Source organism: Myotis lucifugus, unplaced genomic scaffold (assembly GCF_000147115.1).
Source record: "Myotis lucifugus unplaced genomic scaffold, Myoluc2.0 scaffold_158, whole genome shotgun sequence".
NCBI lineage: Eukaryota > Metazoa > Chordata > Mammalia > Chiroptera > Vespertilionidae > Myotis > Myotis lucifugus.
The window spans coordinates 2,962,823-2,990,671 of record NW_005871206.1 but is presented as its reverse complement, the minus strand read 5'-3'; the positions used below and the strand labels follow the sequence as shown (position 1 = coordinate 2,990,671).

The following is a 27,849-nucleotide window of genomic DNA, read 5'->3' as shown; positions in this document are numbered from 1 at the left end:
AAAAAATTTTTTGTTGTTGAAACTATTACATATGTCCCCTCTTTTCCCCCATTAACCCCCTCCAGCCTGCCCTCGCCTTCACTATCTATAGTCTGTGTCCATGGGTTATACACATATGCATACAAGTTCTTTGGTTGATCACCTCCCTCTCATCCACCCTCCCCTGCCTTCCCTCCGAGAGTGTGTGAATATTTTGGATTGAAAAGCTTTAGCTCATGCCGAACTGGTTTGGCTCAGTGGATAGAGCGTCGGCCTGCGGACTCAGGAGTCCCAGGTTCGATTCTGGCCAAGGGCATATACCTTGGTTGCAGGCACATCCCCATTGGGTGGGGGGGGTGCAGGAGGTAGCTGATCGATCTCTCTCATCGATGTTTCTGGATCTCTATCCCTCTCCCTTCTTCTCTGTAAAAAATCAATAACATATATTTAAAAAAAAAAAGCTTTAGCTCAGATAGCATTCATTTACAATATGGTACTTCATCAGTTCAAGCAAATTTAACTCAGGGAAAGGAACTGTGAACCAAACAACAGGGCTTGTTTTGAAGATAATTTCAGCAGCAGCATCTTAAGAAAAATCACAGTTAAAACACAATTTTAGCAAAACAAACTTTTGGCTCAACATTCAGTTTTAATAAAAACATATTTAATTATGGGCAGTGAAACAGAAACAAGAGAAAACAGAAGTATCAACCATGTTTTTAAAATCCTTTTCTAGAATAACCAATGTTTATTAGGAAGTTATAGCCTCACTGACAATAAATATCAACAATATCAGGAAATAGAACAATTATTGTCCAAATACTGATCTTCTGTAACCAAAACACATTTTTAGGTTCAAGAAAACACAATATACACATACCAAAGAAAACACTCCATATACACCCCAAACAAAAACTAGCTGAAGAATAGAATTGAACTGGTTGGAACACACTTATTGTGTTACTGCTTTAAGAACCCCACGGAGTACCTTGTAACTCATTAATTGCACGTTTTCTTTTGGAGGGAAACAAGGTCCTCTCTCTGTCACATATGCATAAGGAAATCTCAAAACCCAGAGGCCATCTGGTGGGAGAGTGATTTCTTGTTTTTCTGGGTAGAATACTGGACACGGTGGTGGGCCTGGTTGAACCTGAAAAACACAGGTAATATAATTATTTTTACATTTTTCAATAAGAAACACCTGAAAATAAATGCCTAAATAAACAATAGGTTTGTAGGTAATAGTACACTCTAATATTTCACTGTTTAAGCTCAATTATTATCCTGCTTTTCTACAGATTATAACTTCAAGTTCTGCCTCTGAACCAATCGATGTGACCTGATGGCATGAACGGATGAACACACAATATTAGTATTTAAACATTTTTTAATGTTATTTTATTTTGTTTTTGTTAATCCTCACTGAGGATATTTTTCCCATTGATTTTTAGAGAGAGTGGAAGGGAGAGGTAGAGATAGAGAGAAGCATCGATGTGAGAGACTTATCAATTGTTTGCTTCCTGCACACGCCCTGACTGGCACTGGGGATTGAGCCTGAAACTGAGGTATGTGCCCTTGACAGAATCGAACCCGAGACCCTTCAGTCTGCAGGTTGATGCTCTAGACACTGAGCAAAACTGGTTAGGGCTGTTTTTATTGATTTTAGAGAGAGAGGGAGAGCAAGAGAGAAAAAGAATCATTGGTATGAGAAAAACATTGATTAGCACCCTAACTGGGGATCGAGCCCCAACCTGGGCATGTGCCTGACTGGGACTCAAACAGGAGACCTTTTGGTGCACAGAACGACGCTCAACCAACTGAGCCATGCCCGCCAGGGCAAAAAAGTATTTAAATTAAGCCTTGTTTAATGAAATAATTACTTTGACATTATCCTGTACTTTTTAAAAATAATCAAAACAGCCCTGGCCGGTTTGGCTCAGTGGATAGACCAGGGGTGGGCAAACTTTTTGACTCGAGGGCCACAATGGGTTCTTAAACTGGACCGGAGGGCCGGAACAAAAGCATGGATGGAGTGTTTGTGTGAACTAATATAAATTCAAAGTAAACATCATTACATAAAAGGGTACGGTCTTTTTTTTTTTAGTTTTATTCATTTCAAACGCGGGCCGTAGTTTGCCCACGGCTGGGATAGACTGTCAGCCTACGGATAAGGGTCCCAGGTTCAATTCCAGTCAAGGGCACATGCCCAGGCTGTGGGCTTGATCCCCAGTAGGGGGCATGCAGGAGGCAGCCAATCAATGAATGATTCATTCTCTTCATTGATGTTTCTATCTCTCCCTCTCCCTTTCTCTCTGAAATAAATATATATATTTAAAAAACAACAACAATCAAAACAAGCATCAGGCCTTGCTGGGTAGCACAGCTGGTTAGAGCATCATCCTGATATACCAAAGTTGCAGGTTCGATCTCCAGTCAGGACACATACAAGAAGCAACCAATAAATGCATAAATAAGTGGCAAAACAAATCAACATTTCTTTATCTCTCTCTCCCTAAAATCAATCAACAATTTTTTTAAATCTTCACCTGAGGATATATATATATATATATATATATATTTCTTTTTTTACTATATTTTTATTGATTTCAAAGAGAAAGGGAGAGGAAGAGAGAGGTAGAAACATCAATGATGAAAGAGGATCATTGATCGGCGCCTCCTGCTTGCCCCCTACTGGGGTTCAAGCCTGCAACTCGGGCATGTGCCCTTGAATGCAATTAAACCCGGAACCCTTCAGTTTGCAGGCCGATGCTCTATCCACTGAGCCAAACCAACTAGGGCTGAGGATATGTTTTTACTGATTTCAGAGAGAGGAAGAAAAAAAGAGAAACATCGATGTGAGAAACATTGATTCAGTATGTGTCTTGAGTGGGAATTGAACCTACAACCTTTTGATGTACAAAGGATGATGCTCCAACCAACAGAGCCACCCAGCCAGAGCTCAATAAATAAAGTTAAAAAACAAAAAACAAGCATCAGCATTTTCTGTTTCTGAAGACAGAGTTGTATTTCTTACCTGAGGCATTAGTATTATCTGCAAAGGAGCATCAGGAACCACAACAAAAAGCCTCATAAGTTGAGCATAATGTGGTTTTAGTCCTCTACCCTGAGATGATGACAGAATATACAAGGGCATATCACTATTCAGGGCTTTTAAAGCTGATTCCTTTGGTCCACTTCCCAGTACTTTCATCACTTTGTCAGGTCCTGAGCACATAAACCTCCGACCTCGAGAGTCTTCATATTCGAAGCCCACAAATGCTCGAGCTATGTCATCTCGCCGTCTTCCTCTTCCCATTACAACTGCACTCCTCTTTCCAGGAATAGCTTTATTTGGAGCAGGCCAAGAATTTGTGTCCAAGTCTCCTTCATCCTCAGCTCTGGTCCTGATGACAATGTCCCAAGGCATAAGATAGTTTGTTCCTGGAATGAAGCCCTGTTGATCCAAACCTGTATGAAAGTTGTAAGACTTAGCAGGGCCTAGTTTAACCAAAGACCAGCTCGAGAATTTGGGTAGGAGACCTTTAGGGCAATTTGAATGCAGCATGCCTGGGAGATACTCAACTGTGGATGCCTGTCGATCAATCAAGTTTGGTCTCTTCTCAGTTTTAACTTCTCCTTGACCATGGACTTCTGGATTATCTCCTCCTGCTTGTGGATCAGCTGGATAGGTACCTAAACTGTCTGTGGACTGGCCTAAACTCAAAGCTAAACTCAGGCTTGTGCTCTCTCCTTGAGTTTGAGGTTCTTTTTCTTTAAGTTTATCAGGATCTGTATCTGGAGGGGCAGGAGAAGATTCATTTTTAGCAGGAGCAGGATCTGGAGTACTTGGTTCAAATACTGGAAAATTAATATGATCCAATTTTCCACAACATTTTTCTTCTAGAAGCTATAAAGAAAGAAGGAGGAAGGAAAAAAACAAACAAAAAATCCTGTGAATTTTTCATTTAAAGTAAGTCTTCACTCTAAAAAGCGTAATCAATAATTAATGAGTAAGCAAGTACTTTCCTTTGTCTACATATCTCACTATAGTCACATTTACTTTTCTAGATATTTTACTTCTGAAAATATGTATTTTTATTCAGTTGGTAGTGAATAAAAAGAAAGCAAGAAAAAGAAACAAGAAAAAAATCCAGAGTCTACCTGATAAAAGTCATAATTAGCTGCCTTGATATCAAAAGGATCATCTCGAGGTGCTTGTTTCCTTCCACAGTTACAGGCCCCAGTGGATCGAGCTCTGCTATTGTGATATAGTACAGGAGGATTTCTATCAGCCTCTGGTTTTTCTCCTGGAAAATATGAGTCACTATTAATTTGATACACACAAAAAGCAGAATCAAATTTATTTTGCATTCTATAACATCTAACCCCAAAAATGTTAATATGAAATTTTGTATTCTTTAACAGTTCGCATTTCCTAATTCCTTAGAATTCATTTTCTAAATACAAGAAAATAATTAGTAGTCATAGCTGATTCTTTTCTTTTTACAGAAGGAAAGAAAAAATACAATGTGCCTACATTTCTGTGGGGTTCTTTTTAAATATATCAATACATAGTGAACAAACACCCTTAAAACCAGAATAAAAAGACAGCTCAAAGTTTTGATATCAAAATGCTAAGAAAACTTTACCTGATTTAGGTAATGAATGAAATTTATGTACACAATGTTGATCAGTTAAACTCCTCTCTTCACAGAGCTGATGGCCATTGCTCCAAAACTTGTAGCAGTCCTCATGTAACTGCATGGCATATTTGTGAAAGGCTGGGCCCCTAGCATGTTGACTGTATACTCGCAGAGCCTGGGCAAGTTGATTCTTATGAACAGTCATTGTGTAATTATGAGGCAAATTTGACTGATAGGCACTATGGGCCATGGGTAAAGCTTTTTGGCACCGGTTTTCTGAGAATTTGGTGTCAATATCCAAAAACCCTTCCAAGACTTTAATACTACTTAAAATCTTAGATGTTAGCTCCCCAGTGGGAGACCCCAGATCCTCCTCTTTTCCATCAATAGCTACTTCATACAGTTTTGAAGCTGCTGAGATCCACTTCTGGTAAGTGGGAAGTTCAAAATGAGAAGGCTGTGGGTTCCTACCCACACTGTCATCAAAACCTTTCTTGCTTAGGACTAGCTCCACATGCTGCCACAGAAATTCCCGAAGAGTGAAATCCACTAGTTGCCCTGAAGAACTGGAACTGCTGCTATCAACGTGGAAAGAAAGTTGTTGCCGGATGTGTTGCCTCATCACCTGGTATCGCCTGGGACCAGAAAGGGGTGCAGGCACCAGCAAAGATTCAGAATCCTTCACAGTACAATGACTCCTAAGTTGGTCCAGCAACATGCCTACTGGGTCCTCCTCCTGGCTTCCTGGAACTATGTACACAAAAGCTTGGTTGGCAGGCACAGTAAAGAGGCAGTTGATACTCTGATTAGTCAATACACGACTCTTCCGGAAGATTCTATAAATCTGGTCCTCCAGGGCGTGTTGCAGTCTCCTTTTGGGAGAATGCTTCTTGGGCTTGTCTGGATGTGCTGGGTCTTGGTTCCGAGGGGGCTCCACTTTGAGGGCTCCATTGAGTTGAAAGAGGAAAAGAAGTCTAGGTGGGCAAGGTCGGCAGTTTAGTTTCCAGTCTTTGCCAACTGGACAATCCTTAATGGCTGTTTTGAGGAGGGGCAGTACTTTCTGTCTTAGTCCATCCAGGGCTCTGAATACTCGATCATAAGTGATGTCAAAGGAACAAGTGGGATGGACCAAAAGCAGGATGTGACAGACGGAGAAAAGGTAGAGGAGACTGAGGCACTGCAGTTTTTCTTGATGTTTCCAGAACTCGTGCGCTTCTGCATGAGGTAAAGGGAGGCCACCTCCAGCTTCCCCACTCTGAAGGGCCTGGCAAGCCCGCAGAAGCTGGGCATTGTCACAGATGGAAGTGAGAAGAAGGTAGAGAACTTTGCTTTCCTGATTGTAATAGGCCTGCAGAAGGCTGTAGTCCTGAGGGCCTGGCCCAGTTTGGTCACCTTCCGCGGCAGCTACACCCCCCCGAACTGGATCCGCGGCCCCAGCCCCAGCCCCAGGGTCGCCCGCTCCACCAGCCTCCCCGGCGGCGACAGTCTCGGTCCTGGTTCCAGGCCCTGGGTCGCCAGGATCTTGGTGGCGAAAAAGGGGAAAGACCTGTCGGTCGCACACCGTGTTCACAAGTGAGAACTTCTCGGAATTCAGTCGCAGAGCCGTCTTGCCAAAGATTCCCACCACGCAGATCTCATCCTCTCGCCAAGGCGGCTCCGGGCTGCTCGCTGCGCTCCCTCCGCCCTCTGCAGGGGCCCCCTCCGTGCTTTCAGGGCTGTTCCAGGCGGAAGCTCCCACTAGAAGCTCTCGCAAGCTGACAGGACCCGCCATGGTGCTGAGACTCTCTCTAGTCCTTCCGGTCCGCCGGGGTGAACCCAACCGACCTTCGTCCTGCCTTGAAATCCCTCCTCCGTTTCTTCAGTTCCTGCTCATCATAGGTTCCGCCGCTCGCACCTCCCCTCCTAGTTTTTCTCCAAGGTTTCCCCTAGTCCTGCAAAATAGCGATTTAAGATTTTCCTCAACCCGATACTGTAGGATTTGAGATATCATATAAAAAAGACACTCAGAAGCAATTAGTTTGCATTTCAAGATATTTAAAAACACTGCAGAAGAAGAGTGCCAATGCCCCAGCCAGTTTGGCTCAGTGGACAGAGTGTCGGCCCCGCAGACCTCGGTCCCCAGTTCCATTCAGGTCAAAGGGCACGTACCTCCCCGGTTGCAGGCTCCATCCCAGCCCCTGTCGGGGTGCGTGCGGGAGGCGACCAATAGATGTGACTCTCTAACTTCCATGTTTTTCTCTCTGTGTCTCTCCCCCTCCCTTCCATTTTCTCTAAAAATCAGTGGGGAAAAAGGATATCCTCACAGGAATGATCTCATTTATATGTGATCTTATAAGTGGAATTGGAAAAAGAAAAACACCTAACAGTGAAACAGAGAACAGATTGGGGGGCGGGAGGGCAGGAGGTGGGCGAAGGTGATCAGAAAGTACATACTGAAGCAGTAAGATAAAAAGTTCTGGGGATGTAATTATAGCAAGTGACTATAGATGATAGTACTGTACTACATATTTGAAAGTTGCTAAGGGAGAAAAGAAAAAAAAGAAAGTTGCTAAGGGAGTACATCTTAAAAATTCTCATTGCAAGAAAAAAATTGTAACTATATGAAGTAATGATGTTAACTAGATTTACTGTGGAAATAATTTTGCAATATATACATATATCAAATAATTATATTGTGTGCCTTAAACTACTAATGTTATATGTTAGTTGTATCTCAATAAAATGGTGGGACCCTAAGTTGTGGTGGGTGGTTTTGGTGTTTTTAATATATTAGGCTATATTTGGCTTCCAGTAATTCTTCTCAACCAACTCTTACTAACAAGATTTTAGAAAGGAGTAGTGGTGGGTTTTTAAAATTTATTTTAAATTCTTTTTCTACTTGTTCCCTCCCTTCTACATGTCCAGATCCTATTTTTCTTTGAAAAGCCAACTAAAATGAAAACATCCACATGTTCATCCACATAAATTACATTGTGGTCCTCAACATGGAGATTATTTGCTATGTTTAGTAAGTGACTTTGCTGACATGTTATTTTAACAATTCTTTGACTTATACAGGAAAAATAGTGTATATTAACCTCACACATTGTATAGATTTCCCAAGTAAGCAAAATGTTGAAAAACCAAATAGAAAAGACTCTTTTGAAGAAAACAAGAGAAACAACTGTTACACTTTGCTGAAGGGACCAAAGATTGGTACAATCACTTGAAAAGCCAGTTTGACAGTATCTACAAAATAGGCACTTTGTAACCTAGCAGTTTCATAATAGCCAAAAACTAGAAATAACCCTGATGTTCATTAACAATAGAATGGATAACTATATTCACGTATCAAAAATAATGATTTATAGCACTGCACAATGACATAGTTGAATCTTTTTTTTTTTAATCCATGCCTGAGGATATTTTTCCATTGATTTTTGGAGTGGAAGAGAGAGGGAAAGAGTGAAATATCGATGTGATCCATTGGTTGCCTCCTGGAGGAGCCCTGACCAAGGCCTGGGCCAGGTACATGCCCTTGACCAGAATCAAAGCCGGGACCCTTCGGTCCACAGGCCGATGCTCTATCCGCTGAATGAAACCAGCTGGGGCAACACGGTTGAACCTTAAAAAAATAAATGTCAATTGAAAGAAGACAGAAGAGCCCTGGCTCCTGAGCTCAGTGGTTAGAGCAAGGGGGGTCATGGCATGTACAGATTCAATCCCTGGCGCCATGTAGGAGGCAACCAATCTATGTGTTTCTCTAACATCAATGTTTCTCTCTCTCTCTCTTTCCCTCCCTTCCACTCTAAAAAAATCAACGGGGAGTGCTTGCTTCAGCAGCACATATACTAAAATTAGAATGATACAGAGATTAGCATGACCCCTCCACAAGGATGACATGCAAATTTGTGAAGCATTCCATATTTTAAATAAATAAAAAATCAATGGAGGAAAAATCCTCTGATTGAGGATTAGTGAAAGAAGACAGAAGAATATATAATGTATGATTTTATTTACATAAGAGTTCAGAAGCAAGCAAAATAAACCACACATTTAGGGAGGCATACTTAAAAGGACTAAACAAGAACTATTTATTGTAACAAGCATGTCAGTAATTAGTTTTAGAGGAAAGGGATTATAATATGGGAGGGGAACAGTCAGGGCTTCTAAAGACATTTATAATGTCTCTTTCTTGGTTAGATGAGTGTTTGCTTTATGAATTGTTAATTTACTTACTTACATTTTATGTCCCTTTCTCTATGTGCTATGGTTCTGGTGAAAACATTAAAAAAGAGAAAAATTAAAGGCTCTTTTATTGCTCTTTATTTAAAAACATAACCAGATGTACCATGGTAGTAGTTTATATTCTCTGGTTGTCATTTAGTCTCAAAATAAACATTGGGAACATATGATCAGCAACAGTTTAATGAAGCCATAACATTTACAGGATTTTCAAATGGGTACAATATAAAATCTGCCAGCCCTAACTGGTTTGGCTCGGTAGATAGAGCGTCGGCCTGCGGACTGAATGGTCCCAGGTTCGATTCCGGCCAAGGGCATGTGCCTTGGTTGCAGGTACATCCCTGGTGGGGGGTGTGCTGGAGGCAGCTGATCGATGTTTCTCTTTCATCAATGTTTCTAACTCTATCCCTCTCTCTTCCTCTCTGTAAAAAAAATCAATTATATATATATATATATAAATCTGCCATAAAAATTTTAAATGATGCAACATAGAATACAATTTAATACTGGTACAATGGCAATAGCAGCTTTACAAATATTTATAGAATTTCTATAACATGTTTTTATAAACCTTTATTCTACAAGAATGATTACATTATTTAAAATTGATATAGTACACTGTGGTTTATTAATATTAGAAACATTATGAGTGCCTAATAAAATATTTTGTACAAATGCTCAACTACTTTATTCTCAGTGATCATTCCCTTTATTCACACATAATATAAATGTAGTTAGCAGGTTAGAAAAATTTTATTGGAAGCACATATGTTTAACTAATATCTGTTGAATTTTTATCTATAAATGTGCTGTAAACATAAATGTGGATGTCATAAAAACAAAACAGTATCCCCAGGTCTGCTTTCCAGTCTGGTGACTTTTATAACACTATTTGGCACCTCACAGCAATATGTACCTGTGGAAATACAAGCATTTCTGGAAAATGCTAAAATACCTGTTAAGCCTAAGCTAACCAGGGGATATTTCAAGGATATCATCTATGTAGCTGAAACCCCTGGGTCCCTATCCATGAAGAACTACTAGCCGCCTTTCTGGAACTGCAGTGGAGGTTACAGCATTAAAGATAGTCCTGCATGTTCAGTCACACTCACACTAATGAGTTTCCCTTCCTCCATGATACTTAGAGCATTAGTGATGGGGATCCTTGACAAATCTATAATAGTGCCCACTGTTAAATAGATGTGTCTGACAAACTGGGGCCTCCCAGAAATACCTGGCAAATGTGTAGGAGACTGACTCGTAGGATCACCAAATAAAATAAAGGATGCCCAGTTAAATTTGAATTTCAGGTAAACAATGAATTTTTTTTGTGAGTCCTCACCCCAGGATATTTTTTCCACTGATTTTTAGAGAGAGTAGAAGGAAGAGAAGGGGAGAGAGAAACATCGATGTAAGAGACACATCGATGGGTTGCCTCCTGCATGTATCCTGACTGGGGCCGGAGATCAAACCTGCAACCCAGGTACATGCCCTTGACCCGTGATCCTTTGGTGCTCAGGCCAATGCTCTAACCACTGAGCTCACCAGCCAGAGCTGACTTTTTTTTTTTTAGTATACATATGTCCCATGCAATATTTGGGACATAATTATACTAAACAAAGTATTTATTGTTTAATGGAACATATTTATATTTAAAAGTTATTTGTTATTTATCTGAAATTCAAATTTGATTGGTGTCATGTATTTATATTTATTAAATCTGGCAAACCTGGATTGGCAGGAAAGAACAAAAAATCCAGTTAGGTGTACATTATTATTGATATTGAATCAACAGGATATCAGGTGAACCTGTTATGGACCTCAAAGAATCCTTGCTAGGGCACTGTGGACAATACAAGGTTCAGGCTGAAGTCTTTATGAAATTTATATTTAGCTGTATGAATGTAGATAGCAGATATCAAAATAATGAATATCTCAGACTTTAGTGAGCCAGATATAACTCCCTACCTAAGATGCTAGAAATGATACATTCTAATTTTTAAGATCACATTGGACCTTTTGCTTCCAAACCTTTTGGAAAATAGGTGGGTTTGGATGTAGGATGCTCTTACCCCTTAACTCATCGGTTCTCAACCTGTGGGTCGCGACCCCTTTGGCGGTCGAACGACCCTTTCACAGGGGTCTCCTAAGACCCCTAAATATCAGATATTTACATTATGATTCATAACAGTAGCAACATTACAGTTATGAAGTAGCAACGAAAATAATTTTATGGTTGGGTCACAACATGAGGAACTGTATTTAAAGGGCCAGAAGGTTGAGAACCACTGTCTTAACTGTTTATAATGAACATAAATAAAATCTAGAGGGTCTTTCTTATTGATCAAGTTTATAGCACTTAATGAATGCATACGCTTAAAAGCTGAAATACTTTTCAATTACCTGAGAATACCCAACTAGGAACTAGGTTATTGTCTTAAGGTCATAAATGCACCTACAGAGTATAAATTAGTTATCTAGTTAAATTTAAAAATCTTCTCCAATCTAAATTGGGTAATTCCAGGATGAACATCACTTTGGAGATTGTATTTTCCATTCTGTTCTCTTATTGATCATGCAAACAAGAAAATATCCAAATACTCACTTTACTAGTATACTACAGTAAATATGGACTCCATAATATTATAATTCTTTAAATGGAATTATAAATTAGAATAATTATTTATACATACTACATTTTTAAAAAAGGAGTGGGGTGATTTTATGGATATTTTATGGATGATCATATGGAGTCAGGCAGAGTTGGCATCAGTTTTGTTCATCAAAGTTGCTTGTAGAAAGTGGCAGAGTTTGAGTTGGGCTTCTAGGGTGAGCCAGCTATGAAAAAAAAGAAAGAAAAGTCTCAATTATAATGTGAATTATGCTCCTATAGCCAACACAGTTCTCCTTCTTCCTTACTAACAGAACCCAGATTCTGTGCAAGGAAGCAATGCATCCAGATTCTAAAAACCAATTTTCCCAGCTTCCCTGATATAATCAGAAGTTCCTAGATAGCAACTGTTTAAAGAGATTAGGGATATCTTAGCTAACACACCCTCTTGTCCTTTGCACTTTTTATCTTGCTTAGAATGTAGACATGAGTCTTCAGGAAGTATAGTCATTCTGCACCTTAATCAAAGCCACACGTTAAGGATGGGAAAGCAGTGATGACATGGTGAAGCTGGTGTACCAATTAGACTGCCTGCTTCTCAAGGGAATATGTAGGTAAGAAAAAAAGCCCTTTGTTGGTTATGACACTGTAGTCAGATTTCTGTTACCTGCAACCAAATGCAAGACCTAACGAATGCAGTTGCTTCAAAGTTAAAGGAAGGAAGCCTAAGGGCTGGGTGGGAAAAGTCATTCTATGCCCAACAACAGTTTTTTACTAGACATCCTCCTAGCAAGTGACTTTTGAGGAGCACATATAGGGCATAGGGACTATCTGTGATTTTTGATGTTGTTGCTAAATATGTGGATATATTATTTATTATATTTCTATTTGTTTCTACATTACCCAGCCCACTGGCACAAAAAGGATCCTAGAACTGAAGAAGGAAAGGAAGGGGCTTAGTCCTTCGGTGAGGCCTCTGCCCTCTGCCGCTGTCCTTCACAATATGTGTTATCACCAAGGAAGGTAATCCAGAGGTAGAGCCCTATTGGAGGAGAGAGGAATCTGGCCACACCTCCAAAGAAGACCATATAGTCCCAGGAGGACCAAGCTGAATTGGCAAGAGAGAAACCAAGCTGTCCTGCGAAAGGCACTGATTCTTAATGAGGACAGTGTTGGGGTGAAGTGTCAGCAGTGAAGTCTATGGTGCGTCTTTGCTGCCAGAGGGACACAGAAATGTAAACTTCATAGCCAAAGAGGCCAGCAGCCTTGTGTCCCCGCACTCTAGCAGGGGTGGCAGAAGGATGGCTATTCCGTACAGATCTGATCAGGAAAATGATAGGGACAAACGGGGTTTGGAAAAAAATCACACAAGGCGAAGTGATGTACTGGATTTTGGTGAGTGGGCATACAAAGAAAAAAGCTGCATGATCTGACTCCTAGCGACATCTCCATCCCTGTCAGCACCACTGTCAAACTTGCTCTCTCAGCAGCCATTCTGGCTACTTTTTAGTTCCTCTGATAGGCCATGATTCCTCCCACTGTGAGACCTTCTCACATGCTGTTCTTTATGTTCAGAACTTTTTCTTCCATGACATCCATGGGAGGCCCACCCCCATACTACATAGGTACCCTTCTCAGCGAATGCCTATTCACCCTTCTAGTCTCACCTCATCACTTCCTAAGAGAATCCTTCCTAAATCATGGGCTCTACAGAACCCTATTCCTTTCCTTCACAGCACTTATTTTCATGCACAATTATCCATATATGTGATTATTTTATAAACATCTATTTTCCCCACTAGACTGTAAGTTCCAAAACAGTAGATTTGTGTCTGTTTTGCTTATCACTATATCCCTGATACTCCAGCACAGTGCCTGGCAGATGAGGTTTAATAAATAGTTACTAAAAGAATTTTAAAAACCAGACAGTCACTGGTAAAGTGAAGATGATAATCTTCACTATCTCATAAAATTTTATGAAGCCTAAATATGTGAGTGCTTTGTAAAGCATAAAGTATCATTTAAAGATTATTATTATTATTATTATTTCTAAGAAAGCTGCTTTAGCCTTAGCTGGTTTGGTTTAGTGGATAGAACATTGGCCTGCGGACTGATGGGTCCCAGGTTCGATTCTGGTCAAGGGCACATGCTTAGGTTGCAGGCACAAACCTCAGTAGTGAGTATGTAGGAGGCAGCCAATCAATTATTCTCTCTCATCATTGATGTTTCTATCTCTCTCTCTCCCTCACTCTTCCTCTCTGAAACCAATAAAATATATATATATGTAAAAAAAAAAAAGAAAGCTGCTTTAGATTAAGATTCTAAATAAATGATTTTGAAGAAAAGGAACCCCAATTTTTTTTTCTAAAGGCTTACCTGAAACTTTCTCCTTAAGGCCCGGGTCATTACTGGGGTCAGTCCAGTTCCTGTTTCAATATTTTCTTTATTGGTAAGAGGGGTCCCACCTGGGCTCCTGCAAAGGTAATAAAACTATTAGAAACTGTATTTTATGCCAATTACGATATAGATTTAGAAAACATAAAGATAAGAGAGTGTATTACCTCTCTACATCGACTTTTCTAAGTAGTTTCCGCAGGTCTATCTGACTTTTATCAGGATTACTGATAAAATAAAGACATCAAAATTAGAACTTGCTAGATTTTATCATTTTTCCCAAAGCAAAGCAGTCATTTTTATAGATAACATCCTAGAAATAGTAAAAAATAGCAGTGGGTATTGTTGATAGGAGCATAAGATGATATAATAATTCTTCAGAGCAATACTTCTTGACTTAGTAATTACATGTATACAAATCCATCTTAGGGAAAACTCAGCTATGCATACAGATGATTGATAAGGATGTTCATTGAAATAAAAAAGCATAAACAATCTAAATATCTCAAAACAGGATTTTATCTATGAAATTTATATATAATAAACAATATGTACTTAAGAAATCAAAATGATGCTTTAAATTAATTTTTAATAAGATGGGGGAAGCTCATGACACACTGAATGGGAAAAGTCATAACTGTATCTACAATATGATTATACACAGGTATACACACATATATTATGTTTCCTTGATTCTAAGACACACTAGTTTTCATATTTTATTATCTCTGAAATCAAACTGCTTTAAAATTTATTTTATTGAGGTATATAAGTTACTAAAATTCTTGATAGTAATTGTTTTTCCCCCCAAAATCTGTTATCTGCCTAGAAAAAGATGATAAATAATAGTACGTTAACAGTAGGAATCTTTAATGATATATTTAGTTGGATGATTTTTGTTTTCTTCTCTAAATTTTTTTGTAGATACCATTTTTTCTACAATGCACATATATAATTTTTAAAGTTAGAAAAAAGCAAAAAACACATTCTTTTAAGTAGTGGTAGAGGATAACATGGTGTGATTTCTTACATTAAGACGTTTGTAACTCGAGTTGGTAACACTTTGGAGTTGGGCTTCAGGGTAACACGCTGCAGGTCAGAGACGGTAACTAGCGGATTCCGTACCTTTGGTGATGGAACAAGCTTTAATTGCAAAATGAGACGTTATTAAAAAACACATGAAAAATATTCAAAATGTAAACATGCTGAAACAATGAATATTTGAGTGCTGGATATGCATAAGATATAGCCACTACTCTACTCAAGTTTTACTCTAAAACTTCAAAGTATGTCTCTACCTCTTCAGACTAATGGTTGGCACATAAAACTGCCCAATTAAATAATTTTGGAATCTACATATTTTGTTGCAGAGATCCACAACTACTTAAATAAGACATCAAATACTCACGTTGGGATAGCTTCTATACATAAGACTTATATTTTGTTTCCATAAAGGGACAATCAGGCTAATAGCTTAAAGACTCTGTGTATGATCAATGATATCTTACCTTTTTCTTTTCATCAAAACTCTGGGTTTTCTTTAATTTCACAGTCATTAGATCTTTAACTGTTATCTGCATGGGTCCATCTTTTTTCAATGGTCCAGCCTTAAAATACATGGAAAGATTAGAATTCAATTCGGAACCATGATATCTAGTCAAATGCAAATCATAATATACTTTTTAAAGACCTAGAGTTAAAAGTTAACTCTTATTTACCCTAGGAACCTATCAAATTCTTGTCACTTAATCAAGAATGATCCTGTTTTCAGTACCCAAAGTTACTAAGGCTATTGAAGGTATTCATCAAACGGTAAAACTTTGATAATAAGAGATGAGCTAGTTCCTGAAATTATGCATCTTCCTCAGTAGTCATTACAAGACACGAGTTGAAGTAGTTCCTCAAATCAAATGACGTTTACCTGAACTATGTAAAAAGATGATCCAGTTCCCATACAGCAAAAATGTATAGTCAGAGAGGTATACATTTGGGCAAATATAGCTGTAGGCTCTGGATTTAACTCAGCCATTATAAATCAAATGTATCCATAGCATATTTTAAAACAGGATCATGTCTATCTTAGTGATTTACAAATATTTCAGTCCCTGTGACAGATAAGTAAACCTAAACCTAATGGAGACTGGTTCTCTGGATCCACCAACTCTTTTTATTCAGAGTTCACTCACTAAGCTATCTCCTGTTCTTAATTTGGTTTCTCAGGGAGGTTTTCCTTTTGGTAAAAAGATATGTCGACATTTTTCAAGGGAAACTTACTAGTTTAGTTGGGGAGAAAAAATAAAAGATATGCTGAGAAGCCAACAGAAATCTTGTATTCTACTAAATTATATTCATTTATCCTTAAACAAAATCACTTGTATTTCTATATCCAGCTTTTGTGAGTTCCCAGGGGACTGATTTTTTTATAAACACAGTAACTGACATAATTAAGATATGGAATCAGAATATAGCTTTCCTGTTAAAGTCCTTAGCCCAGCCTTAAAATGACACCTGTCTTTACGCCTCCATTACGTACTGACCAAAACACACCTTTACTAGATTGTTTTTTACCTGAAGTGCTTTGGTGAGATTGGATTTTCTGAGCAGCAAAGGTGCTGTGGGTGGTGGAGGGGGAGGCAGAGGTGGAGGTGGAGGTGGAGGGGGTGGAGGTGGGGGTAGAGGAGGAAGATGGCCTGCTGGCTTTGGCAGGGTGGCAGGAAGTACAGCTCCGGATTCTCCAGGGGTGGTTAGAGCACAGGCAGGCACTATTGTAAGTTTACCATTCATGTAACAGGGATGACCACAGCTCGGACAGGAAGAATTTTCTGAGATAGTCTGAAAGAAGACATTACATTTGGCAAAGAAAGAACAGATTAATTTGGTTCTTGTAGCCGAGGATCATTCAAGTAAAAGGTACTATATAGAATACTTTCTCAGTACATCATGTTTCATAATATTTTCTCATTTATCACAAGTTCATTCATTCAGTTATTCAGTTAAATCAATTATGTATCTTAGTATAATAAACAATAGATTATATGCCTAGAAAAAGATTAGAATTATAAATAATAGTACGTTAACAGTGGCAATCTTCAATGATATATTTAAATTTCATTCAGACATTTGTTTTATGTATGCAAATGTCAGGCACTATAGGCCAATGAGAGCCCTGTGTGCCACCTCATGGAGCTGACAGTCTGGTGAGGAACACATACGATATGCTCAAAACCAAATAAAATAATAATAACAGTAATGAAGTGTGCTGAGAGCATAAATAGTGAGAAGCCTGGGGAGCAACATTTAGCTATAATCTCAAGGATGAATTGAGATTTATCATGTGAAGGAAGATAAGGACTGGGGAAAGAGAATTCCTAGCAGAGGGAAAAATACTTAGCAGCCAAGAATCCTATATAATAAAACGCTAATATGCAAATTGACCCAACGGCCGAACGACCGGTCGCTATGACATGCTCTGACCACCAGGGGCAGACACTCAATGCAGGAGCTGCCCCTTGGTGGTCAGTGCACTCCCACAGGGGGAGTGCTACTCATCCAGAAGCCGGGCTCACGGCTGGCGAGTGCAGTGGTGGTGGCAGGAGCCTCTCCAGCCTCTGCGGCAGTGCTAAGGACCCCTAGGGGATGTCCGACTACCTGGCCATGGAGCAAGCCTAAGCTGGCAGTCGACACCCCCTGAGGGATCCCGGGCTGCGAGAGGGCACAGGCAGGCTGCAAGACCCTCCTCTCCCCGCACAGTGCACAAATGCCATGCACTAGGCCTCTAGTATAGTATATTCAAGAAATTGATAAAAAGGCCAAGGGTCTGTAACATGACCATATGGACTGACTTGTGTACACTCCCCTCACCCCCAATCATATGTTGAAGTTTTAATTCCCAGTACTCTAGAATATATTTGGAGATAGGGTCTTTAAAAAGGTGGTTAAAGTAAAATAAGGCTGTCAGGGTGGGCTTTCATCCAATCTGACTGGTGTCCTAATAAAAAAGGAAGTATGAATATACAGGACACACCTGAGATGGGCGTGCACAGTGCAAAGTCCATGTGAGGAGACAGTGCGAAGGCGAGCCAAGGTGAGAGGCCTCAGAAAGAACAACAACCCAACCTTGATCTTGGACTTCTAGCCTCCAGAATTGTGAGAAAATAAATTTCTGCTGTATAAGACACTTAGTCTGTGTTACTTTGTTATGGCAGCCCTAGCAACGAATAAAATGATCCTATGAAGTAAGATGGCATATTAGTTTCCTGTGGCTACTGTAACAAATTATCACGAACTTGGTGGCTTAAAATAATAGAAATTCATTTATTCATTTTCTCACAGTGCTGGAGCCTACAAGTCCGAAATCAAAGGGTCAGCAGGGCTGCACTCCTTCCCAAGGCTCCAGGGGAGAATCCGTTCCTTGCCTCTTCCAGCTTCTGGTAGATTCCTTGGTTGAAGCCGCATCACTACAACCTCTGTCTCTGTGGTCCCACTGCTCTTCCTCTTCTGTGTATTCTGCTCTGTGTGTCTCTTTTATAAGGACAATTCACTTGTCGAAATGCAAAACCGTTGTTTTATTTAGACTAGGAAGTTCCATTGGATGTAGTCTCTTCCCAGGTAACACAGGATGACCTCCTTATCTCAAAATCCTTAATTTTATCAGCAAAGACGCCTTCTCCCAAATAAGCTAATATTTATAGGTTCCAGGGATTAGGATTTGGACATATCTTTTGGGGGGCCGTCACTCAGCCCCCTAAAGATGGCATCATCCCCACTTTAGAGACAATGAAACTGAGGCCGAGAGGTGATTTGTCTTCCCCTGTCTGGCTAGTTCATCTTGAGGTACAAATTCTGGGAGCAGGGATATACCCTCAGAGGTTTCTCTCTAAACCAATGAGTACAATGTTTATTCTTTTGAGTTTTGGACATTGAGAATAGAGGCCTTGCTCAGGAGAGTGAAGGGGGTGGATATTTACAGTTTTGGGTTGTTGTTTTTTTCTGCCTTTATTAGTCAAGAATAGAGGCCTTGCTCAGGAGAGTGAAGGGGGTGGATATTTACAGTTTTGGGGTTTTTTTTTTCCTGCCTTTATTAGTCAAGAAAATAAAAACACCCTGAGTATCTCAAAGATGGGGAATGTAATGAAGGCAGTTGGTCCCACTGTTGCTGGAAGAGATGAGAAGCACACAGGGGGCAGTGAGGCAGCCCAGAAATTTTCAAGAGCAGAAAGCTATGAATATCCTGCGAATGGAAGGACAAAGGAAAGAGCAGTAGAAGCAGATCTCTGGAGCTAGGTTAACCCAGAGAATCAAGAAATGTGGCAAACTTACCTTGTGGGAGCTGGAATTTGAGAAACAATTACAGCCATTGCTGGGGAAACCGCCCAACACAGAAAATGAAAGGGGAAAAACACCCTATCTCAGTGATGGCGAACCTATGACACGCGTGTCAGAGGTGACACGCGAACTCATTTTTTTGGTTGATTGTTCTTTGTTAAGTGGCACTTAAATATATAAAATAAATATCAAAAATATAAATCTTTGTTTTACTATGGTTGCAAATATCAAAAAATTTCTGTATGTGACACGGCACCAGAGTTAAGTTAGGGTTTTTCAAAATGCTGACACGCCGAGCTCAAAAGGTTTGCCATCACTGGCCTATCTTCTCCCTCCCTCTAGTCTCTCATCCATGTCTACTGTTAGTCTAGCACAACCAGGAACCAGGTGACACGGAGCTTGGGGAATGTAACCTAAAGGGGCCAGCATCCCTGCAATATGGAGCAGAGCCTCAATGTTTTAAGGAACAGATCTGAGGGCAAACAGGCCTAGGATTAGCACTCACCTGCAGTCATTCCTTTTCTAGTAAAAGCACTTTGAGATTCTTATGGGAGACAACCCCTTCCCTCCTTACCAAATCCCAGACTTAATTTTTTGTTTTTTTGAATATATTTTTTATTGCTTTCAGAGAGGAAGGGAGAGGGAGGAGATAGAAACATCAATGATGGGAGAGAACCACTGATCCGCTGCCTCTTGCACACCCCTTACTAGGCATAAGCCTGCAACCTGGGCATCTGCCCTTGACCAGAATCAAACCTGGGACCCTTCAATCCACAGGCTGACGCTCTATCCACTGAGCCAAACCAGCTAAGGACCCAGATTTGTTTTTTATTTGGTAACTGGAGGCCAGGTGCATGAAAATTCATACACTCGGGTGAGTCCCTCAGCCTGGCCTGCGCCCTCTTTCAGTCCGAGAGCCCTCGGGGGATGTCTGACTGACAGCTTAGGCCCGCTCCTCTGCAGGAGGCGACCAGCAGGCCAATTGGAGGATGGTGCCAGACGGCGAGTGGCCGGCTCTTCTGCTCCTCTGCCGCTGACCCCCAATTGCTATCCACTCCCTCTGCCCGCTGGCACCTGACTTGGCTGGCCTGGAGCCTCCCACTTGCTGGGCCCACCCCCCGCTTACCAGGTCGTTCCTCCATTCCATCGATTTGCATATTAGATTTTTATTATATAGGATACTAACCTTCAGTGCTTCTTGGAGCTTGCATAATTCACTTTCCAAAATGCAAAACTGTTGTTTTAGACTATGAAGTTCTTGGCGGCAGAAACGGGAAGGAAAGATGGTGTCTTTCAATACTTCTAAGGTCTAAAATTAAAAAATACACAAGCCTGACTCTGATGAGCAATAAGATAAAGACAAGAAAAGAGGACAAGAAAGTGGTCTTGTTTCTTATAGAAACAAAGGCAGACAAGACCCCATAACTTCATCTTATCTGAGTTTAGCCTGAGTGCTGCGCTGACCTGAGTGCACACACATAGCGAGTGTGTAGTGCTGGAAACAGGTATGTCAAACCCATACCTGGGCTATGCAGTTCTGGCACCAGTTGTATAAAAACCGTCCTCTATTTGTCCAAAGTTTTACTGCATCTTTGATACTGGGAAATTTGAAATTCCAGGATGATCTTAGCCAGGTTCTGATAAGAGGTGTGTTTGTTGAAGAAATAACCGCTCTGTGGGAAAAACAAAACCAAATAAAGCAAAAACTCCTGAGTTGGAATCATAGCCCCTAACTAAATAACAAGCTAGTTTTATAGTAGAAGTCAGGAACAGAGACTTCCTAAAGTCAAATTCTTCAGTAGATTCTAGAATTCTGGGATTCACTTATGCAACAAATATTTGTTGAGTAAATAAACAATAACAAATAAAATAAATGAAATAATAAATAAATAAGAATTAGGGATTTAGTAATGAATAAAATAGACAAAAACCCTACCCTTGTGGAGTTTACAGTTTAATGGAAGATAAAAATAAATAAATAAATAACTTATGTGGGTTGTTAGTGCATAAATGCTAAGAAGAAAAAGATAGAGAGAGCCCCTAACTGGTTTGGCTCAGTGGATAGAGCATCAGCCTGTGGACTGAAGGGTCCCAGGTTCGATTCCGGTCAAGGGCATGTACCTTGGTTGCAGGCACATCCCTGGTAGGGGGTGTTCAGGAGGCAGCTGATCAATGTTTCTCTCTCATTGATGTTTCTGGCTCTCTATCCCTCTCCCTTCCTCTCTGTAAAAAATCAATAAAATATTTTTAAAAAAGATAGAGAGAGGGGGAATGTGAAATGTTGGGTAGAGATGAAATTTTCGATATGGTAGCCAGGGAAAGTCTTGCTGGGAAGGAGACTTTTGAGGGGTGGGAGGTGGGGAACCCTAAAGGAAATAAAGAAGCTAGCAAGTCAAATATCTAGAAGAGCCCTAGCCAGTTTGGCTTAGTGGATAGAGCGTCGCCCTACGGACCAAAGGGCCCAGGTTCGAATCCAGTCAAATATCTAGAAGAAGAGCATTCCATCAGGAGCGAGTGCAAAGGCCCTGAGGTGGAAGTTCATTGAGGTGTCTGAGGAATAGCTAGGTGTCTGGCCAGGATGACTTGGGTGGAGAAATAGAAGGGAGAAGGATTAAGAAATAATGTCAGCCCTAATCGGTTTGGCTCAGCGGATAGAGTGTCGGCCTGCAGACTCAAGGGTCCTGGGTTCGATTCCAGTCAAGGGCATGTACCTTGGTTGTGGGCACATCCCCAGTTGGGGTTGTGCAGGAGGCAGCTGATGGATGTTTCTGGCTCTCTATCCCTCTCCCTTCCTCTCTGTAAAAAATCAATAAAATATATTTAAAAAAAAAAAGAAATAATGTCAGAGTCAGATCATAAAGGCCTTGGGGGTCATACTATGGACTTTAATTTCTACTCTGAGAGAGGAAGATATTGAAAAGCTTTAAGTAGAGAATATGACACGATTTTAACAGGCTTACTGCAGAGGGAGAAAAGGCAGAAGCAGAAAGACCAGTTAGGGACTTTCTCAATATTAGGGAGAAATGGAAAAGAGAATGATATCATGGTAACTGCTTTTTGAGGGGCTGTTTGTTTTAATTTTTTTCTGTAAAGAGAGCTAAAACAACAAAATGTATAAATTGTTATTGTGACAAAGTACCCTTGGGTTCCTAGAACTTAGAGTATCTTTCAATAACACATTTAAGCCCTGAATCCCAGAGAATACTGACCAAACTTTACCAAAATTTAAGCCCTGAATCCCAGAGAATACTGACCAAACTTTACCAAAACTGAGATTTAAATTCCAATATTAAACCTCTCTTTCATTGCTTGGTTATCATATTTATGCAATTAAATTGAGTAGGAAAAGAGAAAATAGTTACTGTGCACCTCCAACACAATTCCTTGTGATCATTACTTCATTTGAACTCGTAGACTATAGTTGCCACACAAAATTCAAGGATGCTCAGTTAAAATTCAATTTCTGAATAAGTTTTAGTATAAGTATATTAGAAATGCTGCATGAGACAATAGAAAAAAACTCACTGTTTATCTGAAATTCAAATTTAACTGGGCATTCTGTATCTTCACTTGCTAAATCTAATAATTTTATCTTAAACTGATGGGATTTTTAATATTTTTCTCTGTTCCACATTATGCCTTACCTTTCTGTTGAGGCTGGTGGAGGGGGAGGTGTAACTAGCTTGGACTGAAAGTGAGAGAATTCTTTTTTTTTAAATAATCTTTTTGCTTTTACTTTTCGCTTCCTTCTTTGTTGCTTGAACTTGAGCATGATTTCTGTAGAGAAAAAATATATTAAAAAAAATTTTTTTCTTGTAGCCCTAGCTGGTTTGGCTCAGTGGATAGAGTGTCATCCTGCAGACTGAAAGGTCCCGGGTTCGATTCCAGTCAAGGGCATGTACCTCGGTTGCAGACTGGATCCCTGCCCCTGATCAAGGTGCATGGGGGAGGCAACCAATTGATGTCTCTCTCACATCAATATTTCTCTCTCTCTGTCTTTCCCCCTCCCTTCCACTGTCTCTAAAAATCAATGGAAAAAATATCCTCAGATGAAGATTAACAAAAAAAAAATTTTTTTCTTGAAGGATACTATGTACGTATATAAAATGCACGAATCTTAAGTGTATCGTTTAATGAATTAAACTTAAATTAAACTCACTCTGTAACCACCACCTTGGTTAGAAAATAGGTCACTACAAGCATCCCAGAAGTCTTCTAATGTAGAGAAAAATTTAAGTCCATATTTAAACTATCTCTAGAGGCTTTGGCATTACATTACTAATTTTGTTTTGCTTGTCTTGCTTTTCTTCATTAAATTAAGTGAATTTCCCTTTATTTATGCCAGAGAAAATAGCTATAGTTGGATTACGGTATGTGACTCAAAATAATTAACTTTCTTTGCCAGTAACATTTACTTAGCATCCACTGTAATAGGTGAAGTTGGTAACAGAAGAGAGAAAATTAACCATTTACTTTTGACTGTACTTTTGTAAAGTTGGGGGCAGATTACTACTAAGTGCTAAAAAATATAAGCATATAAAAATGGTTAGGAAAAAAAGTTGTGCAAGAAAAAAAATAATCGTAGTAATATTATATGTTCCACTGTTAAATATTTAATAGTGTAAATATTGAATATTTACTCAACCAAAAATGATGATGTAGGTATATTGGGAAGAAAGAAAAGTAGGAATTAGTAGTTGTCTAAATGTATATAGTGTCTAAAATTTTTAAAAAGAGAGAAACAGTATTATAAGTATGTTATTTAGATGGAGGTAAATGTCAGAAAAAATTACAGCCGAAACCGGTTTGGCTCAGTGGATAGAGCGTCAGCCTGCAGACTGAAAGGTCCCAGGTTCGATTCCGGTCAAGGGCATGTGCCTGGGTTGCGGGCACATCCCCAGTAGGAGATGTGCAGGAGGCAGCTGATTGATGTTTCTCTCTCATAGATGTTTCTAACTCTCTATCTCTCTCCCCTCCTCTCTGTAAAACAATCAATAAAATATATTTAAAAAAAAAAAGAAAAAATTACAAGAGTGGACAGTGTTGCCTTTGGCAAGTGGGAATCAGGATTATAGGTAATTTACAGAACTGCCATTTTTTTTGTTTGTTCTAACTATAATAAGCCTTGTATTAGTAGTTGACAGTTAACCTTTAGAATATATTATAAGCTTGAAAAATAGAATACCACCATTCTGAAACTGGGCCCTCTCTTTTTAGCTCTTTCCTGGTGGTTGTTCCAGTACCCATGCATTCACATTTCTTAAGAGTCCAACAAAAGCCGATGTATGCCATTGTGGAGATTATTTTTCAATTAAAAAAAAAATCTAGGAACTAAGTCATATTTTCTCCTCTGGCTCTGTGTGTGTGTGTGTGTGTGTGTGTGTGTGTGTGTGTGTGAGAGAGAGAGAGAGAGAGAGAGAGAGAGAGAGAGAGAGAGAAAGAGAGAGAGCGAGATAGAGAGTTCTGGGCTCTGGGTCATTCTCATTCTAATAGTTTTCTAATTAAATACAGTAATTAGCACATGCAGACAATTTAGAGACCATGTCAAATCTGTCAATGTAGAAAGGTGCAATCCGAGATAATTCTTAGACTAATATTCCATTCAAAAATAATCACAACTTGCCCTAACCGGTTTGGCTCAGTGGATAGAGCATTGGCCTATGTACTGAAAGGTCCCAGGTTTGATTCTGGTCAAGGGCATGTACCTTGGTTGCAGGCACATCCCCAATAGGAGGTGTGCAGGAGGCAGCTGATTGATGTTTCTCTCATCAATGCTTCTAACTCTCTATCCCTCTCCCTTCCTCTCTGTAAAAAATCAATAAAATATATCTAAAAATAACAATCACAGCTTTTCCAAAAATTAAAGATAATTAATTTCTACCTCAAACAGGACAAAGGACTCAGCAAGCTAAGGTTTGTTTTATTTTCATTGCTTTATTAAAATTATTACAGCCTTGGTCTGTGTGGCTCAGTTGGTTAGTTGGTTGAAGTGTTGTCCTGTACACCAAAAGGTTTAGGGCTCGATCCCCAGTCAGGCATATATGGGAGGCAACCTATCGATGTTTTTCACTCACATCGATGCTTCTCTCTCTCTCTCCCTCTCTCTCTCTTTCTCTCTCCCTCTCTCTCTCTCTCATCAATAAGCATATCCTTTCTACTCTGTAGAGGATAACTATCCTATTGAAAGACTATATAGCAATTTTCCTTGGGATTAAAAACACATATACCGTAACTATCCCCTTTCCAAAAGAGTAATAAAAACATACAAATTCTTTTTGCTGGGTTAGGTGGGATTTCAATTATTAATACTAGATAGAAGCTCATTCTTCCATGATTACTCAAAGCATTTTTCCTTTTTTTTTTTAATTGAAAAGTATTCTTCCTTCCTTTTTACGTGCCCTGTTTTGAGAAGATTTTAAGGCCAATTACAAAGAATCTATACCACAACATAAATAAAAAAAATAAGTGAAGAAATTAGGATACTCCATTGTAGAGTAGAATATATAAAATATCTATATAATAAAAGCCTAAGCAATGGTTAGGGCGGAAGGACCAGAACGACTGGTTGCTATGATGTGCACTGACCACCAGGGGGCAGATGCTTAATGCAGAAACTGCCCCCTGGTGGTTGGTGCACTCCCACAGCAGGAGCGCCACTCAGCTGACTGACCCGTCCCAGTGGCTCACCAGTCTGGTGCAGCCACTCACTCCCTCAGTAGTCCTGCAGGTCCAATCTCCAGAAAACGGGCCAGGCACCGATGGACTGGCATTGCTGGCACAATCCCGACAGTGCCTCCAGACTCCTGTAAGTAGGCCTCAGGCACCGGCTGCCTCCCACCCCTAGACGCTCCACAAAGAAGAAATGATATAAAAGCAGCTGCCAGGTGGCTCCCGACAACCGACAACCTGAGCGAACATCAGAGGGACGGATCCAGATCCCAGGCGGGCAAGGGCATCCCACCGACCACCCAGAGGGCTGATCATGTCCTGGCCCCCCTCCCATCCCCCTCGGGACAGGCGCCAGATGCAGGGCTCACATCAGGACTGACTGGACTCGAGCCTGCTGCAGGCACAGAGCGGCTGGGATCTGGGATGAGTGGGAGTGGCAGGCAGGAGTGGCAGGCAGCGTTGGACTGCCAGTTTCAGCCCAAGCCCTGCAGGCCACATTGAGGGACTCCACCTGTGCACGAATTTGTACACCAGGCCTCTAGTATTATACATGACACACATACATATATTCATATATGAGTCATAAATATTCCTCTGACTAACTTAATTCTGTCCCTTCTCCTTACCATCCCTTCCCCTTCTGTCCTCTAACTTCAGTTGCTTTTACCATCTTTTCCCTGGGCTTTCTTCTGTTTTTGTCTTTTGCTATAACCTATTTTCATCTATTCTTTTTATTTTGAAAATTTTCAAACCTTGAGAAAAATTAAAGAATAGGGTACTAAACACTCATATCATTCACTCAGATTCACCAATTATCTGTTATCTCTTTCTGTATAGGTGTGCATGTAATATAATGTATTTTATGTCATATATCTTCCTAAACACATTTTTATGGAGGTTTCTTACACTTTCCCATAAACAGCTTTCAGTCCATTAATCAAATTCCATTACCAACCAGTTCAATTGATTCCTCTTGAACATCCTTAGGGCTTTTCTGGTACTTTCATATATTTAATTTTACATTTTATGCTGTACAGCATTGCTTTTTAAGTTCCTGGCTCTTTTTTTTTCTCTTTAGAAATTAAAGCTCTTTAACCCTAGTCCAGCACAGTATTAGGTACATAGTATACAGGGCATACTTCTAAAGTTGACATTCTCACTGACAGTGGGATGATAGTAAGACTATATGAAGGATTATAGTAATACTACCTGTCAAGAAATTAACATTCTCGAACTTTAATGTGCATGAGAATCACTGTGTCTGTGTAAGTGGGGAATCTTGTTAAAACGCATTATTGATTCAGTAAGTTTGGGTGCAGTCCAATCACCTGCATTGTGCACAAGCTCCCAAGTGATGTAGATGCCGTAGGTCCGTGGACCGCACTTCGAGTAGCAAAGATGTAAAGGACTGTGCAAAAGGACGGCAGATACTTTCCTCCAAAACATAATTTTCAGAGTGTTAATTAAATAGAAATATGATGAGGGTGGCACCAGGCGGACCACTTCTTACCCTCCTCAACCTCCTCTGCCCCGCTCCATCTCCCCTCCGAGTCCAGCCAAAGTCCCCACCTCCGTAAACCGTTAGGAACACAAGCAGCAACAGGCCCAGCCACGGAAGACGCGAGCCCGGGTAACAAAGAAAAGATATCCCTGCACTTACTAGTCTAAGAGCCGGGGATTTAGATGAAGTCCAGGCAGTGGCCTCGCCCTCGCCATGAAGAAAAATTCAAAATTAAAACCTTCCGGAGAAGGGACCAATCGTAGTCTCGGTCTCCCCACGCACAGGTCTCCCAGTAACGTAGGAGCACGGCCTGGCTTGTGATTGGCTGAGACGACAACACGCTTCGGCCAATGAGAGCTGAGGCGCTTCTCGTATGAATAAGGAGAAGGCGGGAGTGAAGGGGAAGAGAGGCAGGAGAGGAAAGAAGGTGTGTCACTTCCCGTTTGCTCTCTGTGGAAGCCTTTGTGTCATTGGTTGGCTCTTCTTCCGATGGCACCAATCGC

General features: G+C 40.2%; 2 protein-coding genes and 1 non-coding gene across 5 annotated transcripts; 1 reads left to right on the top strand and 2 right to left on the bottom strand.

Annotated features, from left to right (window-relative positions):
- Window positions 1-684: 684 nt before the first annotated feature.
- On the bottom strand, window positions 685-6,482 carry SMG8 (SMG8, nonsense mediated mRNA decay factor). The gene is made up of 4 exons (XM_006095630.2): window positions 4,629-6,482; window positions 4,141-4,286; window positions 3,014-3,886; window positions 685-1,129 (listed from the first exon to the last, which is right to left on the bottom strand). Exons 1-4 carry the CDS (start codon window positions 6,391-6,393, stop codon window positions 932-934), a joined length of 2,982 nt encoding a protein of 993 aa, XP_006095692.1. The 5' UTR covers window positions 6,394-6,482; the 3' UTR covers window positions 685-931.
- PRR11 (proline rich 11) lies at window positions 6,440-27,639 on the bottom strand. 3 transcript variants are annotated; one of them, XR_002830927.1, is made up of 11 exons: window positions 27,506-27,636; window positions 22,821-22,953; window positions 20,699-20,849; window positions 20,363-20,485; window positions 16,420-16,683; window positions 15,360-15,458; window positions 14,882-14,994; window positions 14,019-14,078; window positions 13,834-13,930; window positions 11,540-11,684; window positions 6,440-6,553 (listed from the first exon to the last, which is right to left on the bottom strand). XR_002830927.1 is itself a non-coding variant. In XM_006095629.3 (10 exons), exons 2-10 carry the CDS (start codon window positions 22,946-22,948, stop codon window positions 11,616-11,618), a joined length of 1,104 nt encoding a protein of 367 aa, XP_006095691.1. In that variant the 5' UTR covers window positions 22,949-22,953; window positions 27,506-27,636; the 3' UTR covers window positions 11,437-11,615. The 3 variants fall into 3 exon arrangements, 2 of the variants coding, with proteins under 2 accessions (XP_006095691.1, XP_023615387.1); XM_006095629.3 differs by lacking the exon at window positions 6,440-6,553 and having other exon boundaries at window positions 11,437-11,684; XM_023759619.1 differs by lacking the exons at window positions 6,440-6,553; window positions 20,363-20,485 and having other exon boundaries at window positions 11,437-11,684; window positions 27,506-27,639.
- Window positions 8,429-8,532, top strand: LOC111827395. The gene has a single exon (XR_002830935.1). It is a non-coding gene; the product is annotated as a U6 spliceosomal RNA (small nuclear RNA).
- Window positions 27,640-27,849: the final 210 nt, after the last annotated feature.